This window comes from Castor canadensis, chromosome 17 (genome assembly GCF_047511655.1).
Source record: "Castor canadensis chromosome 17, mCasCan1.hap1v2, whole genome shotgun sequence".
Lineage (NCBI taxonomy): Eukaryota > Metazoa > Chordata > Mammalia > Rodentia > Castoridae > Castor > Castor canadensis.
Window position 1 is genome coordinate 16,845,478 of NC_133402.1, and position 22,942 is coordinate 16,868,419.

General features: G+C 50.9%; 1 protein-coding gene across 1 annotated transcript; it reads left to right on the forward strand.

Annotated features, from left to right (window-relative positions):
* The first annotated feature begins 242 nt into the window (after positions 1-242).
* On the forward strand, positions 243-22,386 carry Mvp (major vault protein). Its single transcript, XM_074060125.1, has 15 exons — positions 243-385; positions 7,084-7,233; positions 7,387-7,582; positions 12,398-12,521; positions 12,625-12,756; positions 13,801-13,895; positions 14,193-14,429; positions 16,543-16,824; positions 17,839-18,083; positions 18,187-18,384; positions 19,574-19,960; positions 20,384-20,500; positions 20,879-21,005; positions 21,521-21,709; positions 22,117-22,386. Coding segments are annotated over exons 1-15 (2,700 nt in total). The 5' UTR covers positions 243-383; the 3' UTR covers positions 22,336-22,386.
* Positions 22,387-22,942: the final 556 nt, after the last annotated feature.

Here is a 22,942-nt window from a genome sequence, read left to right on the forward strand (position 1 = left end):
AAACAGTTGGCCACACTTGAGCACAGAGGCAGGATTGTATTCACCCAGATTGGAAAATTAGAGCCAGATGGGGCAAAGGCAAACTCAGCCAGCATCTGTCTCCCTATCTTGGACCCTTTGACCCTTCCTAGTCTCATTCCAACATTGCCAACTGACTTTTGGTCAGAAATTCTTGAGTGTTGAATGAGCTGTGCCTTCAGCAGCAGCCAAAGGAGCCCAGAGGAGAAAATGAGCACCAGCTGAAGAGGCCCTTTAAATACTCAAGCCCCGCCCCCTTCTTTCCCCGCCCTGCCTTGCCCTGCCCAGTCCTGCTGGGAAGTGATACCCAAGGCTGGTGAGGGAAGTTTCCTGACCTCAGGAGTGCCTAGCTGTCCCGCTGCTGGATGTGAGTATGTTGTGCTGACCCCAGACCCCAAGACAGTGTGGCTCTGTGCCCCCCAGGGCTCTCTAGCCCTGTCTTGCTTTCTAGGGCCTTGCTTCTGCTGGGGCAGTGAGACCTTTATCAGGAAGAAAGGAGGGTGGAGGCTTTGTTTTGAGAGGTTTCACTTTCCTTGCTGCGATTTTCTGGATTTTGAAGCTAGCGTCCCTGCCTTCCAGATCTCGGGTCTTTCTCGACTTCAGGGCCCCCTAGAGGTCAAGTGGAAGACTTTGTCAGGCGTGGTTCCAGCTACTGTGGAGGCTAAGGCAAGAGGATCCCTTGTGCCCAGGAGCTCTGGGCCAACCTATGCGACATAGGGAGACCCCATCTCTTCCAAAAAAAGAGAAAAAAAGCCAGGCGTCGGTGGCTCAGGCCAGTAAGTTGCTACTCAGGAGACAGAGATCAGGAGGATCGAGGTTCAAACCCAGCTCAGGCAAATCGTTCATGAGACCCTATCTCGAAAAAACCCTTCACAGAAAAGGGCTGGTGGAGTGGGTCATGGTGTAGGCCCGGAGTTCAAGCCCCAGTACCACAAAAAATAAAGGGGGGGGTTGGTATGAAGGTGTGTGTAGCTCAAGAGGTAGAGCAGTCTGTGTTTAGTCCCCAGTACTATAAAAGAAAAAATTGGGTGTGTCTTGGGGTGTAGTTCAGTGGCAAAATGCTTGCCTAGAATGTCCAAGACCCTGGGTTCAGCCCACAGCCCCACAAGAAAAGAAAGACGGCGGGGGGGCGGGGAGGGGGTGGTGTTGTGGATCTTATGGGATCCATTCAGATTGCGTCTTGGAGTTTGACTGGTCCTTGGCTATCCTCACTTGTCCTCACCACCTAGGGACCTGGGCTCTGGCCTTTCCACCATGAGCGCCTAGAATGTGAATTGTGCCCATTGAGACCCTTCAACTCTGCCAGTTGTCAGACTTCCGTGCTACACTGTACAGGGCTGGGCCAAGTGTGGGCCTTCGCAGATCACGTGAGAAGTTACTAGCAGAGTGAGCTGAAGGAAGGCCTGGTTTCTAGAAAGTGCAGAGAAGTGAGCAAGGCTCTTTTCTTTTGGAGAGGAGGAAGTGAACAGTAGGAAGCTCAGTTGGATCCACCAGCCTGAGGTTTAGGGATCTTGAGCTGTAGTGGGGCTGATAGTGAGGTGATGATCCCTACATGCTCTGCTCCCTGCCTGGGTGGACCCCTGGAATGTGGGGAGAAGACTGGCTGTCAACATGGATGCCAGGTGGCTCTCCCTGGAAACTCCTGCCTGTTTCTGCCTTTGGCACATAGGGCACTTGACCTGCCCTAGGGTGGGTCCTTTGGCCAGGACAACTCTCCTTGAGTAGATGGCCCTGAGATGGCCTGTGGGCTCCCATGTGACTGGGTACTTAGGCCTCCCTGTTGGCTGCCCTCCCAGGTACTGGAGGAGCAGAGGGTGCACACTGGCCAGAGCTGTATAAAACACTAACCTTTGAACTACCACTGGTACTGTTTCCTGAGCAGCACCCAGCCCTACCCAGAGCTGTAAGTCTTTGTTCAGTCTCATTGATGCTTCTGGTCACAATAGCCTGCCAGAGTGGAGTTCTGGCCCTTGAGCAAGTTCATTACCTTCTGGGTTCTCAGGAGGATAAAATGTGCCGAGTAAGGAGACAACATATCACTTGGCACAGATTAAATTGTAAGTAAGTGGGAGCTATTATGTGAGGACCCTCGCCTCAAATACAAGTTCTAGCGTCTCTGGAAACCTTAACCCAGCAGGGCCTGAATGAGGCCTGGGAAGCTGCGTGAGCAGGATTTAAGCATCCCAGTCAAAGCCAGGCGAGGTAGCCAGAGCCTGGATCTCAGCTACTTGGGAGACCTGCAGGAAGATCATTTGAGCCTAGTAGTTCAAGACCAGCCTAGGCAGCATAGTGAGATCCCTTCTTTTTTTTTTTTTTTTTTTTTTGAGTAAGGGTCTCACTATGTAGCCCAAGTTGGCCTTGAACTCTCAGTTCTGCCTCCCAGTCCTGAGTGCTGAGATTATAGGGATTATTGAGACCCCTTCTCTTTAAAGAAATAAAATAGGAGAAAGAGAACTAAAAAAAAAAAAAAGAAAAGAAAAGGAAAAAAGTGAACAAAAAAAATAAAAATAAAATAGGGCTGGTGGAGTGGATCAAGCAGTAAGAGCACCTGCCGAGGAAGCATGAGGCCCTGAGTTCAGTGCCACCAAAAATAAATAAATAAAATTTAAAAATCTCTTGTTAGGTTCTGGGATTGGGAGACTTTAAGAAACTTTGATCTAGATCAGGGGTTCTGAAGCCTGGTCACTTTGGGTCTACACAATCCTTGCCTTCGATAACTGACACTCAGTAGTGGCATCTGGGAAGCAGAAGAAGGAGCAGAATCCTGGGCTGACAAGACTACTGTGCCCCGGTGAGACCACCAGGCTGCTTACCCTCACAAAGTGACCCCATTGGGCTGCAACTCAGGTTTAAGATTTTCTTAAGAAGGAAAGTTTCTAAAACTTTGCTGCTGAAAAACAAAAAAAAAGTGATTAATCACTGAAAATAATCGCCCAAAGCAGAATGTAGGTATGGGGTTTGAACTCAGGGCCTCAGACTTTCTTAGCAGGAACTCATACTGCTTGAGCCACAGATAGTCTCGCAAACTATTTGCCTGGGGCTGGCTGACTTCAAACTGGGGCTAGGTGTAGTTTTGATAAACCAGGAAGCTGCAGGTGAAACAAGCCCTCTGTAATGCCTAAGTCACGTGACTCATTTTCTAAGCAGACTAGAATGTTTAACTTAAAATCAGTTTCAGAGAACTGCATGGAAAACAGTCCCTATTTATAATAAACTTCATGCACCTTTTCCTAAACCTAAGGTTGGTGTTGATCTGGTGGCAGGATTGGGTCACCACCCTCACCTCCAACTTCAGGCCTGCTTCGACCAAGAGCCCAGGAGTGGAGACAAGGGGGCTGCTTAGAGCTGGGACAGGGAGGACATAGGAAAATAAATGAAAACCCCTGGCTCTGAAGAACAGTCTTGAGTTGAGCTCATCTTAGTTCTTCCTCCTAGCTGCCTTCACTGAGCTCTTACTGTGTGCATTAGCCATGTCTTCCCTTCTGCAACTTCAGAACACACTTTATTCCCATGTTGCAGTCAGCAGAGGAAGGCTCAGTGGTTAGTAGTGGCCCACTGGTCCTCTTTTTTTTTTTTTTTTTTTTTACAACACTAGAGAGGCTAAGGCAGGAGAGTCATTAGTTGAAATCAGCTTGGACTACATATGAAGTTAAGACTAGTCTGGGCAACGCAGTGAGACTGTCTCAGAGAGAGAGAAGAGAGAGATGAAGAGAGAGAGAGATTGGGACCAGGAATCTCTCTGTTTTGTTTTTTTTGCAGTACTGGGAATGGAGCCCAGGGCCTTGTACATTTTTCCTGGGCATGTACTCTGAAGCCACCCAGAGGCCAGGTCTCAGAGGCAGGGACAGAAAGAGAGCTAGGTGGTGAATGGATTTGGGAGACAGGCCAGTCCTGAGGGCTGGGCAGAACCTTCTGAAGGTCAACACAATCCTTTGCCACTATCTTTTGAGGGCCCCGACATACAAGAAGTAAAAAGTTCTAACCGTACACATCATTTGGTAAGACACAAAAATCTGAGACTTGTCACAAACATGGTGAAAGGGTGTAAAGGCAGGATCTGCTCTGATTGAAATTGGCAAGCAGTCTCAGAGGAAGGCCCAGCTTTAGAGCATGGTGGGGTGTGGTCAGGGAGGTGAGGCAGGGTCCTGGCCCTAAAGCAGGGCTTGGCCTCAGAACAAGGCAAGAGCCCAGGCAGACCAGCCATGAAGATGACTCTTGCTGACTCACTGAGCTGGGCGAGGTGCTCAGCCCCCTGACTGGGCCCAGCTGGGGTGGCAGATGGTGGAGAGGCCTCGGCAGTGGGGGAGTAGGGCCTCATCCAACAAGAAGCCAATGGGGGCTGCTCCCAGAGCCTGCTTCCAGCCTTGCAGGGCGTTCTAGAGTTCACATCTTCCCCCAAGGGACCTCGGAGACTTGTCTGTACCTCCGCCTGCAGCCGGAGCTCTTCCTCTTGCCCCATCTGCTTTCCTGGCCAGGTTTCTACCCCACAGAGAACCTGGCAGAGGAGCCACTGGGAAAAGTTTCCCTTGGCTATAGGAAGCCCCCACTTGGCTGTGCCTCTAGTCCTGCAGCTGGAGGTGACAGAAGATGGTTGCCACCTTCCTGGCCAGTGAACAGTGACAGCTAAGTCAGGATGCCAGGCTTGGGAGAGGTCCATGTGCTGGTCAAGTAGGAAAGTGGAACCTCAGACACTATCCCTCCTCCACGGTAAAACACACAGTGCTTGTGACAAGCCAGGCTCTGCTCTGAGAGCTTTTATATAAACTTGTCCTCACAGCCTTGTTAAGGCAGATACTGTTATCCATCCCCATTTTGTAGCCAAGGACACAGGCACAGGATCTAAGAACTCATCAAATAAAGTTTTGACCTACTGTCTAGGCACTCATTCCAATGGAGTCCTGGAAGTGATGCCTTCCCAGACCCTGTGCAGCCAAGCTGTGCTGGTGGAGTGGCCCAACTGGTAGCACGCCTGCCTAGCAAACCTGAGACCTTGAGTTCAAACCCCAGCACCACAACAAAAAAGGACCCTGTACAGCCAAGCTGAGCAGGATGAACAATTAGGTCAAAGAGGTTCAAGATAGACTAGAGAGAACAAGAAATCAGAAAGGGAAGCTGAAATTGGGAAAGCTCCCCTACCACAAGTTAGGAAAACTAACTTCAAGCAAAAGTTAGTGACAGGAAAGTGGCCAGATACAAGAATGAGGAACAGAATTGCATCCCTCTGTGGCATCCAGGAAAACATCAAAATTGTAATCTGTTTCAAAGGGAAAGGGAGGAAGCAAGGTATGAAACTACAAATGGGAGATTGAATCCAGTTCTCTAACTGGTGTGCCATGCTGCCTTTTGAGAGAGAAGGAACCAGACATCCCTCAGAGTTGGGATTTTTTGTTTGTTTTGCCATATTGTGACTTGAACTCAGAGCCTCATACTTGTTAGGCAGGCACTCTACCACTTGAGCCACTCAGTGTTCTAGTTATGACCACTAACTCTGTGTGGCCCTGAGTGACTCATTATTCCTATCTGAGTCACAACTAGGTAAAGCTAAACTATCTAATATGGTATCAGTCAGCCACATTTGACTATTTAAAATGAAATTAAAAAATAAATTGGGCTAGTGGAGAGACTCAAATGGTAACGTGCCTGCCTAGCAAGCATAAAGCCCTGAGTTCAAACTGTAGTACTACACACACACAAAAAAAAAACTTAGCAGGGCATGGTAGTACATGCTTATAATTCCAGCACTTGGGAACTGAAGCAGGAAAATCAGTGAGTTCAACGCCAGCCTGGACTACATAAGGCGACTCTGTCTCAAAAAAACACAATCGTTGCTGGGGACTGAACCCAGGGTCCCATACATGCTAAGCATATGCTCTACCACCAAGCTACATTCCAGAAAAATTTAGCTGGGGATGTAACTCAGTGGTAGAACATTCATCTACTGTGCACAAGGCCCTGGGTTTGATCCCCAGTAGGGAAAAAAAAAGAAGAAACAGCTTTAGCCAGGTGATGGGGTAGTGTGCACTTATAATTCCAGTACTCAGGAGGCTAAGGCAGGAGGATCGAGAGTTCGAGGCCAGGTTGGGCTGCATCCACAAGACCCTGTATCAAAAAAACTAAAAAAACAAAAGTATGATGGCTGAGAGTGGGGATGTAACTCAGTGGTAAAGTACTTACCTAGTATGATGAGGACCTGAGTCCCACCCCACATTTTAAAAAAAGAGAGAGAGAGAGAGAGAGACAGTCTGGCCATAATCTCTGAAGACAAGGCTCTGAGTTGTCTAGCAAACCTGATTGCCTTTGTCTGACTCAAGAGACATGTCCAAAGTCCAAAAGGTGCCGGATATCAGGATGGTCATTTACTAGGGTATGTGACAATCCTGAACAGGCCAAGTCCGGACAAAACCACCCAGGATTCCAAGGCAGGTCGGATTGGGGGTGGGTGGATACAAAAACCATTTCCGCCCTTTCCCTTCCTCCCCTCCCCACCCTCACCTCTGCCCACAACAACAGACCAGAGAGAGCTGGGAAAGAAAGGACTAGAAAGATTTGCTATGTTACGAATCTGACTCATTCTGGGGACGCTTCACTTCAACCTGGGATCCCTTCCATGATAGACCACACCTGCCAAGACTGTTCAGTGTGCAAGGAGCGGGGGAAGGAGGCAGACGAAGACCATGCAACTATTCTTTGGCCACGGGCCTAACACCGAATACAGCCTGATCCTCAGGGTCCTTGAAATAAAGACTGCGGGCCTTCGGAGGAGCCACAGCTCCCCACCAAGTGCTGGACTAGGCCAAATCTGCCTTCAGAGACTGACCCACCGCCCTGTGCACAGCACTAGAAGTGTGGGAAGGGAGTGACGGAAAGGAAAGGCCTGTGACCTAGGGCTTCCTTGGTTAACTTGGCAGACTGTCCCAGGTGGGAAGAAGGAAGGGAGAGGTAGGCATGGGGATAGGGAAGAGGGAAAATTGAAGCTGGAGAAGGAAGGGCCATCTTCAGACTATATCCCAGGCCTCCTGTTATGCCCCTTCCCCACCTGTTAGTTTTTCTCCTTGCTGCTGTCAGGTTCGCAAGGGACTTGGGAGTCACCATGGCAACCGAAGAGTCTATCATTCGCATCCCCCCCTACCACTACATCCACGTGTTAGATCAGAACAGCAACGTGTCCCGTGTGGAGGTCGGGCCAAAGACCTACATCCGGCAGGACAATGAGAGGTTCGTGTGCTCCCCAGGAGACAAGGGGGGCCTGTTTACCTCCTCTCTGCTTTCAAGTGGAAATGGCCCTCACTTGGGTGGCAGGGAGGTTTCTCCTGCCGCCTCCTTTGGAGGGAGATCTTGGTCCTCACAGTCCTTCTCACCCTCCAACAGGGTGCTGTTCGCCCCCATGCGCATGGTGACTGTCCCCCCACGTCACTACTGCACAGTAGTCAACCCAGTGTGCCGGGACGCCCAGGGCACAGTGCTCTTTGACATCACAGGGCAAGTACGGCTTCGCCACGCTGACCAAGAGATCCGGCTGGCCCAGGACCCCTTCCCCCTGTACCCAGGAGAGGTGCTGGAAAAGGTACCTGCCTGACCTCCCATACCACATGCTCTGTGCCACCTTCTGAGGGGAAGACGAATGGGCCATGGGAAGGGCTGGGGAGGGACATTTGCTGGGTCTCACCAGGAGCAGAATTGACTCACTGCCCCTCCACTCACCATCCCTACCATCCCCTTCCTCCACACATGCTCAAAGAAATTTGTCTGTTCTCTAAGGACTGTCAGCCGTCTTCCCACCAGGGTCCAGAGTGTACCAGCAGCAGCCAATCAGGCTTCATAACCTGAGTTGTGCCAAGGTCAAACCCTTATTCACAGTGCCAAACACTTCAGGCAGTGATAAAGCAGCAATGGCCAAGACTGGTCCAGGTGCCTGTGACTGTCCCGTGGGAAGCCATCACAGACCTGGACTTCCAGCCAAGCCATTGTCTATGTTGCCCATGAGCCTGAGCAAGGGGGCATCCTACTTTCATTCCCTTGATGATTCTAAGTTTATCTGCTTGTCACTTTATGCTTTTTAACCCAGGGTTCCTTCCCTGACTAGGGTGACTTCTTCTCTTCCTCCTCCTCCTTCTTTATCTTCCTTCTCCTACTCCTCCCTCCTCTTTCCTCTTCCTCTTCCTTCTTTCCTCCTCCTCCTTCTCCCTCTTCCTCTTCTTCCTTCTCCTCCTTTTTCTTCCACCTTCCTCTTCTTCCTCCTCCTCCTCCTCCTCCTCTTCCTCCTCCTTCTAAAATGTTAGGCATGAAACTCAGGGCCTTGCCCATGCTAGGCCAATACTACCAGTGAGCTAACCTGTGCTGCTTGCTGCCGTATGCCTGGTGGCATGGCTCCCGTTACTCCTACAGATATTTGTGTCCACTCGGATGCAAACAGTTGGAGAGAAGTGTGTGTAGATAGAGAAAATGCTGAAGAATGATTAAAACATTAAACTTTCAGAATTCTGAGTGAAGAGAACATAGGAATTCCTTTCACTATTCTTACTACTTTTCTTCCAGTCTGAAACTGCCAAAATGAGTTTCTGGGGTTTTTTGTTGTTGTTTTTCCTAAAAAATTCATATCCAATCTTCCTTCAGACCAGCCGAATCCTGCTCTGGGTGGGGAGCAAAAGAGGTGAAAGTAGTTGGGTACCAATATTTAGAAGCTCTCCAGGGCTGAGAAGCAAATCTTCCCCATCCCTGGCTTTTTAAACCTCACTTCTCTAGTATGCAGCTCATTCTCTCAAACCTCACATGTCCTACACCAGCGATGCCACACAGAAGGTCCTTTCCTCGTTATCATCCTTGCTCAGCTGGGCGTGGTGGCACAAGCCTGTAAATTCTGGCACTTGGGAGGTTCAAACACAAGGGTGGAGAATTTAGGGCCAGCCTGGGCTACATAAGTGAGACCCTGTCTCAAAACAACAGCGACAACAAAAAATACTTCCTCCTTCAGGTATCTACCATCTGAGGGTGACACCTGGCTCAACCTCTCTCAGTAATGATCCTGTGAACACTTGGCCACCTTCTCCTTCTTCTCCTTTTTTTTTTTTTTTTTTGAGTGAAGCAGTGGCTGTGCCTCAGGCTGACCTTGAAATCCTGGGCTTATGCGTTCCTCCTGCTTCATCTTCCTGAGTAGCTGGGATGAATGTGTACCATCGTGCCTGGTTTTAATGCCCCTCCCACCAGTATCAGGGATTGAACCCAGAACCTCAAACTTGCTAAGCAAGCGCTCTGTCTACCACTTGAACAAAAGTGGCCTCTACCAAGGCCTTTTGTTTTTATTAATTTTTTAAAAATAGAGTCTCACTAACTTTGCCTTGGCTGGTCTCCACCTTCCTTCCTCTGCCTCTCGAGGAGCTGGGATTATAGATAAGCATCATCACACCCAGCTTAATTTTGGCTTTTTGTTTTTCGGTTTTTTAATGACGCTGGGGTTTGAACTCAGGGCCTCACACTTGTTAGGCAGGTGCTCTTACCCCTTGAGCCACTCTGCCAGCACTTAACTTGGCTTTCTTGATCCCAAATTTTGACCTTAATCACTAATGGTCTTCTTTAGTGCCACGTCCACTATGGACTTGGTTATGCTCTCACCTGACCACTCCTCCCAACCTAAATTGCAGCCTCTTCCCTCCCACCCTTCCTCTCTCACCCCTCCTCTCCTGTCCTGCCCTCCAGACTTCCCACCCAGCCTTCCCTCCCACCCCTGATCTGTTTTTCCTACCCTGTTTGACTTTCTCATTTCAACACTTCCCATAAACACTTGCTTGTGCTCTCCCCCTGCAGCAAAACCCTAATTTTATGATCAGGGTCATCTCTCACCTACCCTTCCCTCTCACAGCCAGAGGGGTTTCTTGCTAAAACAATCTGACAGTGGCAGGTCTCCCACCACACTGGTGTTATAAATAACTAACAGTTTCCTTGGTTCATTCAGACCCATGGTTCATCAGCTCTCTTCCTTTGCTGCCAGTTTTCTCTCTTTCCCCCCTGCCCCCACTACTGGAGTTTGAACTCAAGGCCTTCACCTTGAGCCACTCCACCAGCCCTTTTAGGTGAAGGGTTTTTTGAGAGAGGGTCTTACGAACTATTTGCCCAGGTTGCCTTCGAACCTCAGTCCTCCTGATCTCTGCCTCCTGAGTAGCTAGGATTACAGGTGTGGGCCACTGGCACCTGGCTAATCTTATTATTATTAAATTTTTTTGGTGGGACTGGGGTTTTGAATTCGGGGCTTTGTGCTTGCAAAGCAGGTGCTCTATCCCTTGAGCCACACCTCTGCAGCCAGTTTTCTCATCTGTGTTTCTCTCTGCTTCTAAATATTCCTTCTCATCTCTCTTCCTATTTTTATCTCGTATTCCCTTTTTTTTTTGAGGCAGGGTATCCCTATGTATCGGAAGTTGTCCTTGAACTGGAGATCTTCCTGCGCAGCCCTCCTGAGTGCCAGGAGTACAGGCGTGCACCTGCTCAGCTCTCCTGCCCACTGTGTGACAACTTGTACTTGACATTCTCTACCCTATTCCTTCATAAACTTCTGCCTCCACCTCTACTGAACTTGGCTTTGGCAAAGCCCGCAGACATCCTGTCTGTCAGGTCCAGTAGGTTGCCATTCCACCCTCACAGTCCTTCTCAGGCACATCGATTGTTGATCTACTCTTATTAAAGTATCTCTTTAGTGGGCATGGTGGCACACACTTGTAGTCCCAGCACTTGAGAGGCAGGAAGATCACGAGTTTGAGGCCAGCCTGGGCTACCTAGAGAGACCGTGTATCAAAAACAAACAAACAAACATGCCTTTACATTTTATTCTCTAGATATCTTTTTCCATCTTCTTAGATGTCCTTCCCTGTTTCCCTATCACCTCCGCCTTCAAGTTCTGTCCTGAATGTCTCATGTGTCCTCACCTTCTTGTGGCCCTCCCTGCTTTACACTGAAGACATCTAGCTCTATACTCAGCTGTTAGGTTCCCTAACCACAAGACATCTTCTCCTGGATGTCCCACAGCCATCTCCTACAGACATGCAAACCTAACTCTTTCCTATCCCCCAACTCTGCTCTTCTCCCTTCCTTAATTGGTGACATTACTTGGCACTCAATTTCCCAAGCTGGGAGCCTGCAATGGTGCAGGGACAAACTGGACTGAGACAAGCTTACACCTGAGCTTTGTGTTGGAACACACAGAGGGTGATAGTCTGGTGAATGCAGAAGGTGAGCACGCACCAGACCTGATCTTCCCAGAACGCCACCTTTTCCTTCTTCCACACCTGTGTAGCAAAGCCAGCTCTCTGTTCACCCCTGCTCAAAGGGCCTCCTAGCTTCCCCAGCTTCTCCCTCAGCTGCATTTTGGCAGCATTGGAGAGAATGGTAAGTGCCTCATCTCCTCACCCTGTTGGAACTGCAGCTTCACCCCTAGGGGCTGAGTCAAGAGTGCCATGCACACAGAAGGGGAGCCCAGAAAGCGAGCCTCCAGCTCTGCCTCTCTCCAGCTCAGTGTGTGGCCGGTGGCTATTCCTCTTGGCCTGCCTCGCCTTGCCTCGCCTCACCTTGTGCAGCCCAGGGCCAGCCTAGGTGGCATAAGGAGCACAGAGTTTGAGTCTTATGCCATTCCTCGCCAGCTGTGTGACCCTGATCATGTCCCCAACCTCTCTGAGCCTTTTTCTTTCCTGCCGCTCTTTGAACATTGCCAAAGTTCAACTGAGGTCATGTTTGTAGAGATATTTCTACAAACTTTTAAAATGTCTGTCTACTTTTGCCAGGTCCCCTTTCATGACAGAGAGAGATGTGATGACTGGAGTATAATGGCTATCTTATGACCATGAGGCAAACTCCGTAACAAAGTCATATGCTTAAAACTTGCCTGTTATACCAGTTTATACACTCCTACCTTCTTATACTTCCTAGAGAGCATCAGTGCACACCAAGCCATGAAACAGTCATTTGTTCAATTTCCTAGGTATTTCTTCCATATCTTCTGCTAAGCTTTCCACCCAGTCTCTTAGTAGAATATCAGCTGTACAACTTACTTTCTTTCTTTTTCAGTATTGGGGTTCTAAACAATCCCTAAGCACTTTCCACAAAGGACAGGGTGTTCAGGGTGTTCTTGGCTCCTCAGCAATGGTGTCTTCCTGCCCTTGGTTCCTCAGGACGGCCTGAAACTGGTCCAATCTTGCACATTCCACCATAACTGATGGCACGGGGCTGGGCTGTGGCTCAGTGCATACACAAGGCCCTGGTTCCATCCCCAGCACCACACACTCACAGATTGAGGCGGTTGACATGGGGGCTCTGACCTCCAGAGTGGCAGGTGTGACCCCTGTGACCCCTGAGGTCACAGCACCAAACACCACATGGCCCTTTCTTCTCTTCCTAGGACATCACCCCGCTGCAGGTGGTTCTGCCCAACACTGCCCTGCACCTCAAGGCTTTGCTGGACTTTGAGGATAAGAACGGAGACAAGGTGTTGGCAGGAGACGAGTGGCTGTTTGAGGGACCAGGTGAGTTATCTCCCTGGCAGGCTCGGTCCAGCTCAGGGCTTCTGCTCTCCCACTGTGGCTCTGACATCCGACCCTCAGCCTCGGCTTCATCCTCCCTTTCCAGGCACATACATCCCCCGGAAGGAGGTGGAGGTCGTAGAGATCATTCAGGCCACGATCATCAGGCAGAACCAGGCCCTTCGCCTAAGGGCTCGCAAAGAGTGTTGGGACCGGGACGGCAAGGAAAGGGTGACAGGTGGGGCCACCAAGGGGCACTGCTGGTGGGTAAGCAGGAGGAGCCTGCCTATAGGGGGAAGTAGGGAAAGCTACTTGACTGGGGGGAAGGATCTTCACAGGTGTCCCTGTTTCTGTCTCTCTCTCTGTATCTCTGTTTGAGGCAGGGTCTTGCTCTGTAGCCCAGGCTGGCCTCAAACTCTCAATCCTCCTCTCTTACCCTCCCAAGTGCTTGGATTACAGGTGTTCACTACCCCACCTACCTCCCTGTTTCTCTTGAGAGCTACTGAAGGCTGCACACTGCTTCTTCCCCATCGACCCCCAGGTGGGGCTCTGCCCAACCATGATCCCAGAGGCACTGATGTGGCTTCGCCTCCCACCCTTCATGTGAGCTATGGGCAGTGGTATTATCTTACCTGGTTCTAAATCAACAAAACAGATGTTTAAATGCAATGAACAAACACAGTGAATCCTCTGTGCCAGGCGTGGCTCAAATGATTACAGCACAGTCCTCCATTTTCCATATGGCATGGAGGACAGGTTACTGCCCAGGTGAGTGGCTAGGCAGGGCAAGGCTACAGCTTGCTCCCAGGCACTCCTGCTGTTTCAATGAACAAAATGGCATCCACACTACTAGAGGCCTAAGGTTAGTCTCTGGTACTTAAAGAAGGGACACAGGTGTTGGCATAGCAGTGAGTTCAGCATCCCATAGAATATTTATTCATTCATTCATTCAGAGTCAGGGTCTTATTAGTAGCTCAGGCTTCCTCAAACCTTGAACTCAGGGCCCCCCTGCTTTTGCCTCCTCCCAAGAGCCAGGATTATAGGCGTGTACCACCACATCCAGCCTCTAGAAGGGCTTTTTAGACCTGGGGTAGGAGTTTGTTTTCCTTTGGCCTCATAGAAAAGAATGAGTGCAAGGACCTTGTCAGGCCCTTGAGCCTGGTGACAGTGGCATCTCCTCACCTACAAAGTTCAACTGGTTCCCTGTTGTCTGGGATGTGGGAAGGAGCAGATGGGGGAAGGCTGGCTGATTTGTGACCTTTCCCTGTCACCCTTGGCCCAGGAGAAGAATGGCTGGTCCGCTCTGTGGGCGCGTATCTCCCAGCAGTCTTTGAGGAGGTTCTAGATTTGGTGGATGCTGTGATCCTTACAGAAAAGGTTTGTGCTCTGGAATATGGGTTAGTGGACCCTGGGCTGGGAACTGCTCAGAGCAACAAAGAATAGTTGCAGAGCACATGAGAGGAAAGGAGAAGCAGTATTTCTAGCGCCACTAGAGAAAATTTCAAGGTCAGATCCCCTAAGGAGAATCTGGGACACCTTAAAGAGTTGAAAAGCTCTTCATGGTTCACAGAAATTGTCATTCAGATCTGGGAGCATTTTATAGACAGATCTCTGAGGAAGGATGGGAGGAAGATGGAGGGAGGCTCCCCCAATACCCACTGTCCTCTCCTGCAGACAGCCCTGCACCTCCGGGCTCGGCAGAACTTCCAGGACTTGCGGGGAGTGACCCGCCGCACTGGGGAGGAATGGCTGGTGACAGTGCAGGACGCAGCAGCCCACGTGCCAGATGTCCACGAGGAAGTACTGGGGGTGGTGCCCATCACCACTCTGGGCCCCCAACACTACTGTGTGGTCCTCGACCCAGTCGGGCCCAATGGCAAGAACCAGCTTGGACAAAAGCGTGTTATCAAGGTGAGTTGCCCACCGCCTCGGAACCTGCCCTGCAAGCAGGATTGGTGCCCTCAAGGGGCAGGGGACCCTCTCTCCCTTTGCTCCTTCTGTGCCAGGTACACATTCTAGACACACCCTCAGTGCCACTTCATACTTGGGTCCATATGCCCAGAACAGTGTCCTGTTTGGTTCCCTGGCAGCCTCCAGTGTTCCCCTCAGGCCTTAGCACCTGCTGCATCTTCTGAGAAGGCATCCTGACCTCCCGTGCTCAAAGACCCTGGAATTCCCTCCACATTTGCACCTCTGTGTTCAGGACCTCACAGTTTACCCTTCCTCCACCCGCTCTCTGAACGATAGGTGGGAATACTGGGGGCGTACAATGCTGCCTGCAAAGGGCAAAGGCTGGTGGAGTAGTTTAAGCTTTGTGAGCCTGTGGTTCCAAAAAGAAGACATTCAACTTGCTATTATAGCATGAACACAGCCTAGACAATATGGAAACAGGGGCCTACTCCTGTTTTATTTTCAAAAACAGGAGGCAGATCTGGGCACTGGTGGCTCACGCCTGTAATCCTAGCTATTCAGGAGGCAGAGATCAGGAGGATCATGGTTCAAAGCCAGCCGGGCAAACAGTTCGCGAGACCCTCTCTCAAAAAAAACCCACAGGAAAAGGGTTGGTGGAGTGGCTCAAGGTGTAGGCCCTGAGTTCAAACTCCAGTATCTGAAAAAAAAAAAAAAAGTTAAAACAGGACTGTGGCATGGCTTTTGTGGTAGGTAGAGCACTTGTCTAGCAAGCCCTGAGTTCAAACCAACTGATAATAGAGAAGAAAAGAAAAAATGTCAAAACAACCCAAATGTACATCAACTGATGAATGCATTAAAAATTGTGGTATATCCATATAATGGAATGTCATTCTCTATAAAGAGAACAGAAGAGCTGGACAAAGTAGCTCACTCCTGTAATACAAGTTACCCAGGAGGTAGATATCAGGAGGATCACAATTTGACGCCAGCAAAGGCAAAATGTTAGCAAGACTCCATCTCAATCACTAAGACCAATAAAACTGGGTGTGGTGGTGCACACCTGTGGATCCCACCTACACAGGAGGCTATAGACAGGAGAATCTCAGTCTGAGGCTAGCCCCAGACAAAAATGTGAAACCCTATCCGAAAAATAACTAAAGCAAGAAAGGGCTGGGACTCTGGCTGAAGTGGTAGAATGCCTGCCTAGCAAGTGCAAGGCACTTAGCTCAAACCCAGTACCACTGAAAAAAAAGAAAGAGAGCAAGAGAAAGAGAAAGAACTGAAGTGCTTACACAGATAAAATTGAAAATGTCATGGTAAGTAAAAGAAGCTGGACATGAAAGTCCCCATCATAAACTGGGTATAGTAGCATATGCCTATAATCCCAGTTACTTTGGAGGTGGAGATTGGGAGGATAGTGGCACAAGGCCAACCCAGGTAAAAGCATGAGACCCTATCTGAAAAGCAAACAAGAACAAAAGTGGCTAGGGTTGTGACTTAAGTAGTGAAGCACTCGCCTAGCACGTGTGAAGATATTTTCAAGATAGGGTCTTGCAAACTATTTGCCCTGGCTGACTTCAAACTTCGATCCTCCTGATTTCTGCCTCCTGAGTAGCTGGGATTACAGGCGTGAGTCACCAGTGCCCAGCCAGTGTGATATTTGTATACGTGGGTATGTAATGTGTGATGATCAAACCAGGGGATTAACATATCCATCAACATAAGCATTATCGATGTTTATTTTTCCTCACTCACTCACTCCCAATTTCTTGCTTCCCTCCTTCTTTCAACATGCTCTCACTGTGAAGCCTAGGCTGACCTTGTACTGGTAATCTTCTACTTCCCAAGTGCTAGGATTACAGGTATACGTCACCATGCCCAGACTAGGTTAATTCTTGACTGTTAAGCCTGAGGATCCAGGTTTTGACAGTTTGTAGAATCTTTCAGGACTTGTTGAGGAGATGAGCTTCTGCAGGCATTTGTACAGAGCCTCACTGTGCTATAGTGAGCACATCGCACACAAGCCTGCGATGGTTCAAGGCTGGGGAGGCACCATCAGAGGCACCTGCAGCCCTGGTGGTACCTATTCCTAAGCCCCCTTTCTCCCCACTAGGGAGAGAAGTCCTTTTTCCTCCAGCCAGGGGAGAGGCTGGAGCGTGGCATCCAAAATGTGTATGTGCTGTCAGAGCAGCAGGGACTGCTTCTGAGGGCCCTGCAGCCCCTGGAGGAAGGGGAGGAGGAGGAGAAGGTCTCCCGCCAGGCTGGGGACCGCTGGCTCATCCGCGGACCCCTGGAGTACGTGCCATCAGCCAAGGTGGAGGTGGTAGAGGAGCGTCAGGCCATCCCTCTGGATGAGAACGAGGGTATCTACGTGCAGGATGTCAAGACTGGAAAGGTAACAGCTGAGGGATGGGCGGCTGTCCCTGCTGTGTGACCACAGTGGTGGCTTCCTCTGGGCAACAGGTGCTGATGATGGGGAGAGCACATGGTGGGGGGGGAGGGGACTTCAACAGCATCACAGCAGCAGCTGCCAGACTGGCTGGTAGGTGGGAGGGCGCTCTGTGAGCATTTGTCATCTGTCTTAAATATCCAGTGTCTCATATTAGAAACTCCAAGATGAGCTGGGTGTTGCAGATATTGTTGCATCATAAAGGCCTCTGTAATGTGCCCTGGGGACAATAAGAACCTCTTCCCCCTTGCCATGTCCCAGTGGACTCTTCTTTTTGCCACTTCACCTTGGTTTGACCAAGGACCACAGCTCTAACCTCCTTTCTCTAAGAACCTAGAAACCGGGTGTAATGGGGCTTGCCTATAATTCCAACTATTACAGAGGTGGAGTCAGGAAGACCTCAAGGTCGAGGACAGCCTTGGCTATAGTGAGACCCTGTCTCAAAACCAAAATACAAGTCCAAGGGCTGAGGTTGCAGCTTGGTAGAGCACTTGCCTAGCATGCGCGCTGGGCTCAATCCTCAGTACTGAAAAAAATACAACCTAGAAGTGCTGTTTAGAATCTGAGGGGGTGTTATGTACATTAGGCATTCCCTGGAATCACATCTGTCCCTGTGATGCCCTCCAAGCTGTGCTAGTGAGGAAGATTCTAGAAATAATGGTATCAAATGTTCACTGCCAAGTGCTTCTCTTTGAACTAGACAAATGAAATGTCACTCATTCCTCAACCCCATGAGGTTCCCACTGTCCTATCCATTTTACAGACGGGACTGAAGTACAGGGGGTGCGGGGGCTCACAGACAGTAGAGGTCACAGATTGCAAGCTGAGATTGAGCCTGGGCTCACTGCAGAGGCCACATTTAACTGCAATGCTGTGCCACCCCTCAGGCCAGTTCTACCCAAGACGCTAGGGGTGTCTTTCTCCCTCCCACCTACCGATGACACCGTGTATGTCCCCCAGGTGCGTGCTGTTATTGGGAGCACTTACATGCTGACTCAGGACGAGGTCCTGTGGGAGAAGGAGCTGCCACCTGGGGTGGAGGAGCTGCTGAACAAGGGCTACGACCCTCTGGCAGACAGGGGCCAGAAGAACTCAGCTAAGACCATTCAGTCCTCAGTTCCTCGGAACAAGACCCGTGTGGTCAGCTACCGTGTCCCGCACAATGCGGCCGTGCAGGTGTATGACTACAGGGCCAAGAGAGCTCGGTGAGCTGCCTGCAGCCCCCAGGGCACGGGTGAGGCTCTCTGTGGGCCTGACCTCCTCCTCCGCCCCCCCCCCCCTTGTGTCTGACCTCACGTCTCTCTTCAGTGTGGTCTTTGGGCCTGAGTTGGTGTCTCTGGATCCTGAGGAGCAGTTCACAGTGTTGTCCCTCTCCGCTGGGCGACCCAAGCGTCCCCACGCCCGTCGCGCACTCTGCCTGCTGCTGGGGCCTGACTTCTTTACAGACCTCATCACTATTGAAACAGCAGATCATGCCAGACTGCAGCTGCAGCTTGCCTACAACTGGTGAGGGCTGGGGAGCTGGGCGAGGGGAGCAGCCCCCAGGAGCCCCAAGGAAGAGAGATGCCTCCTAGCCAGGGCTGACACATGACTTGGTGCTCTGGTCCAGAGGGAAGCCAGGAACTTAACAAATCCAGGGAAGATGTGGCCTTACCTCCTAGAACCAGCATTGCAGGGACCCAGTAGCAGGTCACTACTGCAGCTAAACCCCCAGCATGTGTCAGCCAACTGCTTCCATGCAAGGGTATTAAAAGATTGATGACTCAGGACCAGTGGGAGTGAGTAGTGTGAACATGTGGCCAGATCACATGTACTGGAGCTGACTACTTGGGTCTGAGTCTCAGCCCTGCTGCTTGCTAGTTGTGGACCTATACAAGGGATGTGCTGCGTTCCTCAGTTTCCCTATTTGTAAAATGGGGATGACAACATTACCTATTCCACAGGGCTGTTGAAAGACTGCAATGAGAATTAGAAAGTGGAATGGGTATTGTGATACATGCCTGTAGTCCCAGCACTTGGAAGAAGGAAGCAGGAGGATCAAGAAGAGTTCAAGGCCAGACTGGGCTATATAGCAATAGACCCCATCTCATAAAAGAGAAAGAAGAACAGGGCAGGAGGCACAGCTCAAGGGTTAGAGCACCTGCCTAGCCAGTATGAGGCCCTGGGTTCAAATCCTAACACCAACGAAAAAAATTAGAAGTTACCCCAGGTATGGCTAAAGTGCCAATGACAGCTATTAGAATTAGGTGAGGGAGAGATGGAGAGATGTCATGTACAAAAATAATGCTGATCAACTCCTGAGCCTCACCTCTTGGCCATGATGAGGGTAGACAGGGTGGTGGCACATCCAGGGCACTGTGGTGTGACAGTTAAGAGCACAGACCTTAGGGCCTGATTGCTTAGATTTAGAGTTCTGACTTGCAACATACTGCATGACCTTGGGCCAGTCATTTAACCTCTCTGGACTTCTCTTTCCTCATCTGCAAAATGGGAAGAAGGCTCATCCCCATCTCCTAGGGTGGCAGAGAGGATTAAGTGGGAACAGGTGTTACATTTTGTAGGCCCTCACTGGACACAGCATTGTCTATTGTGGGACCACTACCCAGCCACAGAGATAGACATTGAAGTCCTTTTCCAGGAAAGCATCATTTCCTGGGGAAAATGGCTTCCCCACTCTGCACTTCTCTACTCACAGGCACTTTGAGGTGAGTGACCGGAAGGACCCTCAAGAGACTGCCAAGCTCTTCTCAGTGCCTGACTTTGTGGGTGATGCCTGCAAGGCCATCGCGTCCCGGGTGCGAGGCGCTGTGGCCTCTGTCTCCTTTGATGACTTCCATAAGAACTCAGCTCGCATCATTCGCACAGCTGTCTTTGGCTTTGAGACCTTGGAAGCCAAGGGCTCAGGTGGCATGGGCCTGCCTAAGCCCCGGGACCAGGCCGTCTTTCCCCAAAATGGGCTGGTGGTCAGCAGCGTGGACGTGCAGTCGGTGGAGCCGGTGGACCAGAGGACCCGGGATGCCTTGCAGCGCAGCGTCCAACTGGCCATCGAGATCACCACCAACTCCCAGGAGGCAGCGGCCAAGTGAGTGATGCCTGGGGACCCATCTCAGCCACTGCCAGGACCAGAGTAACATGGTGTCCACTAACGGTCTGCCTGACGCCATCCTTGTCTCTGAGGATCTCTACCTGCTGGGTAGCATGACCTACTTAAAGTGTGAATCAGATGTCACCCACAACTCTTTGCCTGTCACCCATTTTACTGCCTCCCAGGTGCTTGTGACTACGTGGAATCACCTTTGCTTGTTTTTTCTCACTAAAGGGTACAATGGGTAAAAGCAGGGCCCTCGAGCGCCCCTGCTTTCCCCAGGTCTAGCACAACACTAGGATTGGTTATGGCGCCATTCTGAGTGGAGTTGCATGTTGAGGTTCTGTATGACCTTGGTGCTCCAGTCCCAGCTCTGGCCCCATGCCAGCATCTTACTTGTCCCTACTCTCTCTTGTCCAGACACGAGGCTCAGAGACTAGAGCAGGAAGCCCGGGGGCGGCTTGAGAGGCAGAAGATCTTGGACCAGTCAGAAGCTGAAAAAGCTCGAAAGGAACTCTTGGAGCTCGAGGCTATGAGGTGGGTTGAGAGCTGGAGGAGGAAAAGAGGGCCGGGCGCCTGTAATCCTAGCTACTCAGGAGGCAGAGATCTGGAGGATCGCAGTTCAAAGCCAGCTTGGACAAGTAGTTTGCAAGATCCTATCTCAAAAATACCCATCACAAAAAAGGGCTGGTGGAGTGGTTCAAGGTGTAGTCCCTGAGTTCAAATCCCAGTACTGCAAAAGAGCCTGGCAAGGCAAAACCAAGGGTCTTGGGCAAGATGCTGGTAGAGGTAGTGGTGTGTGTGTCTGTGAGGGCCGGGGAGAGGCATTGGATGGTATAAATCAAAGTCCCAGTGAGGCATTCGGCAGGACTTTGTTTTTCCCTGGGCCTTACCCCACTCTGCTTCCTCATCCAGCATGGCGGTGGAGAGCACCGGGAATGCCAAGGCAGAAGCGGAGTCCCGCGCAGAGGCAGCGCGGATTGAGGGGGAAGGCTCCGTGCTGCAGGCCAAGCTGAAGGCGCAGGCCTTGGCCATTGAGACGGTAAGTTGGGAAGATGTCCAGTAGAAGGGTGTGGCTTTGGGGCCCGGAAGAGGCCCATTCATTACAGGCCCTGAAACCAGGTCACATACCAAGTCCCAAGCCCAAAGTCCTATTCTAGTACTCTGTGGCTTACAGTTGTTGCCCTGTCACAATGCATTTAGTATACCATGTTCCTGGAAGGCAAGCATTACCGTCACACCGTTCTATAGAAGAGTGCTCAGTATTGACCCCCTTTGTGCGGGCTCTTGCATGTGGTTTATGTACGACCTCATTTCTTGCTTAAAATCTCATCAAGGTAGGTGTCTCCTCCATTTTACACTGATAAGGACTCCCGTGGGTCACTAGCAAAATGGTGTCACAGCTGGGATTGGATTCACATGCTGCATGCTGCTGATCGAATGCTTACAACCCCATCTGTTGGCCTCAGTTCCCTTGGGCTTGCTGGCTCAGGTGACTTGCTGGTCAGTTCCCCAAGGCCACATGATCTGAAGCCAGTTGGCTTTCTTCCCTTCCAGGAGGCTGAGCTCCAGCGGGTACAGAAAGTACGAGAGCTGGAACTGGTCTATGCCCGGGCCCAGCTGGAGCTGGAAGTAAGCAAGGCCCAGCAGCTGGCTGAGGTGGAGGCAAAGAAGTTTAAGCAGATGACCGAGGCCCTGGGCCCCAGCACCATCAGGGACCTGGCCGTGGCTGGACCAGAGATGCAGGTGAGACTTGGGGGGCAAAGGGGAAGAGGTGGGAAGGGAACCAGCCTTGGAACCAAGGAAGCAAAAGATAAACACAGCGTCTAGGAAGATGTTGGGGGTAGAGGGAGTGAACTGTCCTGTGTCATGTGTCACTTAAGCATAGTATTGTGTTGTGTCAACACCAGGCACTGTACTAGACTCTGCAAGGAGCTGGTGCTGCTGGGGTGCGTGGTAAACAGATGGGATGTCAATCTGTGACCAGTGCTTTGAAGGAGGTCAAGCAGGGTGATGTGATGAGGGGGATAGCAGCTCTTCAGATCAGTGGGTTTAAGGAGGATTACGGTGCAACTTGGCTCACTAGAGACGCAGCCAAGGAGATGAGAGAAGTGACTGGTGATCGATCCCTTCTTCTTCCTCATTCCCTGCAGGTTAAACTGCTCCAGTCCCTCGGCCTGAAGTCAACCCTGATCACCAATGGCAACTCTCCCATCAACCTCTTCAGCACAGCCCTTGGACTGCTCGGGCTGGAGTCTGAGACTCAGCCTCCAGCCAAAAAGGCGCCTAAGGGGCTCAGCCCTGGGCAGGGCTTGCTTTTCCAAGCCCCTCCTGCCTCTCAGGCTCCTGCAAGCAACCAAGACATGCCTTAGCTCTGTCCTGCACTGACAATAGACCAATAAAGTGACACTTCTGGGCTTTTAGACCTGTTCCTGATGTCTCAGCCTGGGTCACAATGGGGACCTGATGGTGGAGGGAAGGTACCCTGAGATCTTGAGATGGCTATTGGAGACAGCGAGAAGACAGTACCAAAGTCACACTGATAGGAAATTGGCCCCCAAACCCTAGCAAGTCCTCTGTCCCTTAGGTACTCAGCTTTCCTAGACCCCAGGTAGGGGACATAATGCCACTGGGCGGGGTGGGGAAGCTGGCCAACTCAGGCCCTCTGCACTAGGGGATGGCTACTGCACTTGCACAACTCGCTGCCAGGTTCCTGGGGGAAGCCCAGCTGGCCTTGGGTCCTAGAGTCCCTGCAGGCAAAGCCGTCCCAGCCTCCCATTCCAAAACTCCCCTTTGACGCCATCTGCTGGTGACACAAGCAGCCCACAGCACCAGCAGGTGCGCCTGTGTTGTCAGGCTGGGAAGGAGGACTCTGTCCAAGGGTAGTAGGAACTGCAGCGCCCCCTGGGCTCTGGTCTGGCCTCTTCAGAAGCATCTAAAGGGTAGAGGACGGTCTTCCCACCCTCCCCCATAATTCCC

Bases quoted from the DNA above. Each gene is read 5' to 3' on its own strand.
- Mvp (XM_074060125.1), top strand. The intron at 16,825-17,838 runs GTAACAGCTGAG...TATGTCCCCCAG, and splicing joins AGGATGTCAAGACTGGAAAG to GTGCGTGCTGTTATTGGGAG. The intron at 18,084-18,186 runs GTGAGCTGCCTG...GTCTCTCTTCAG, and splicing joins TACAGGGCCAAGAGAGCTCG to TGTGGTCTTTGGGCCTGAGT.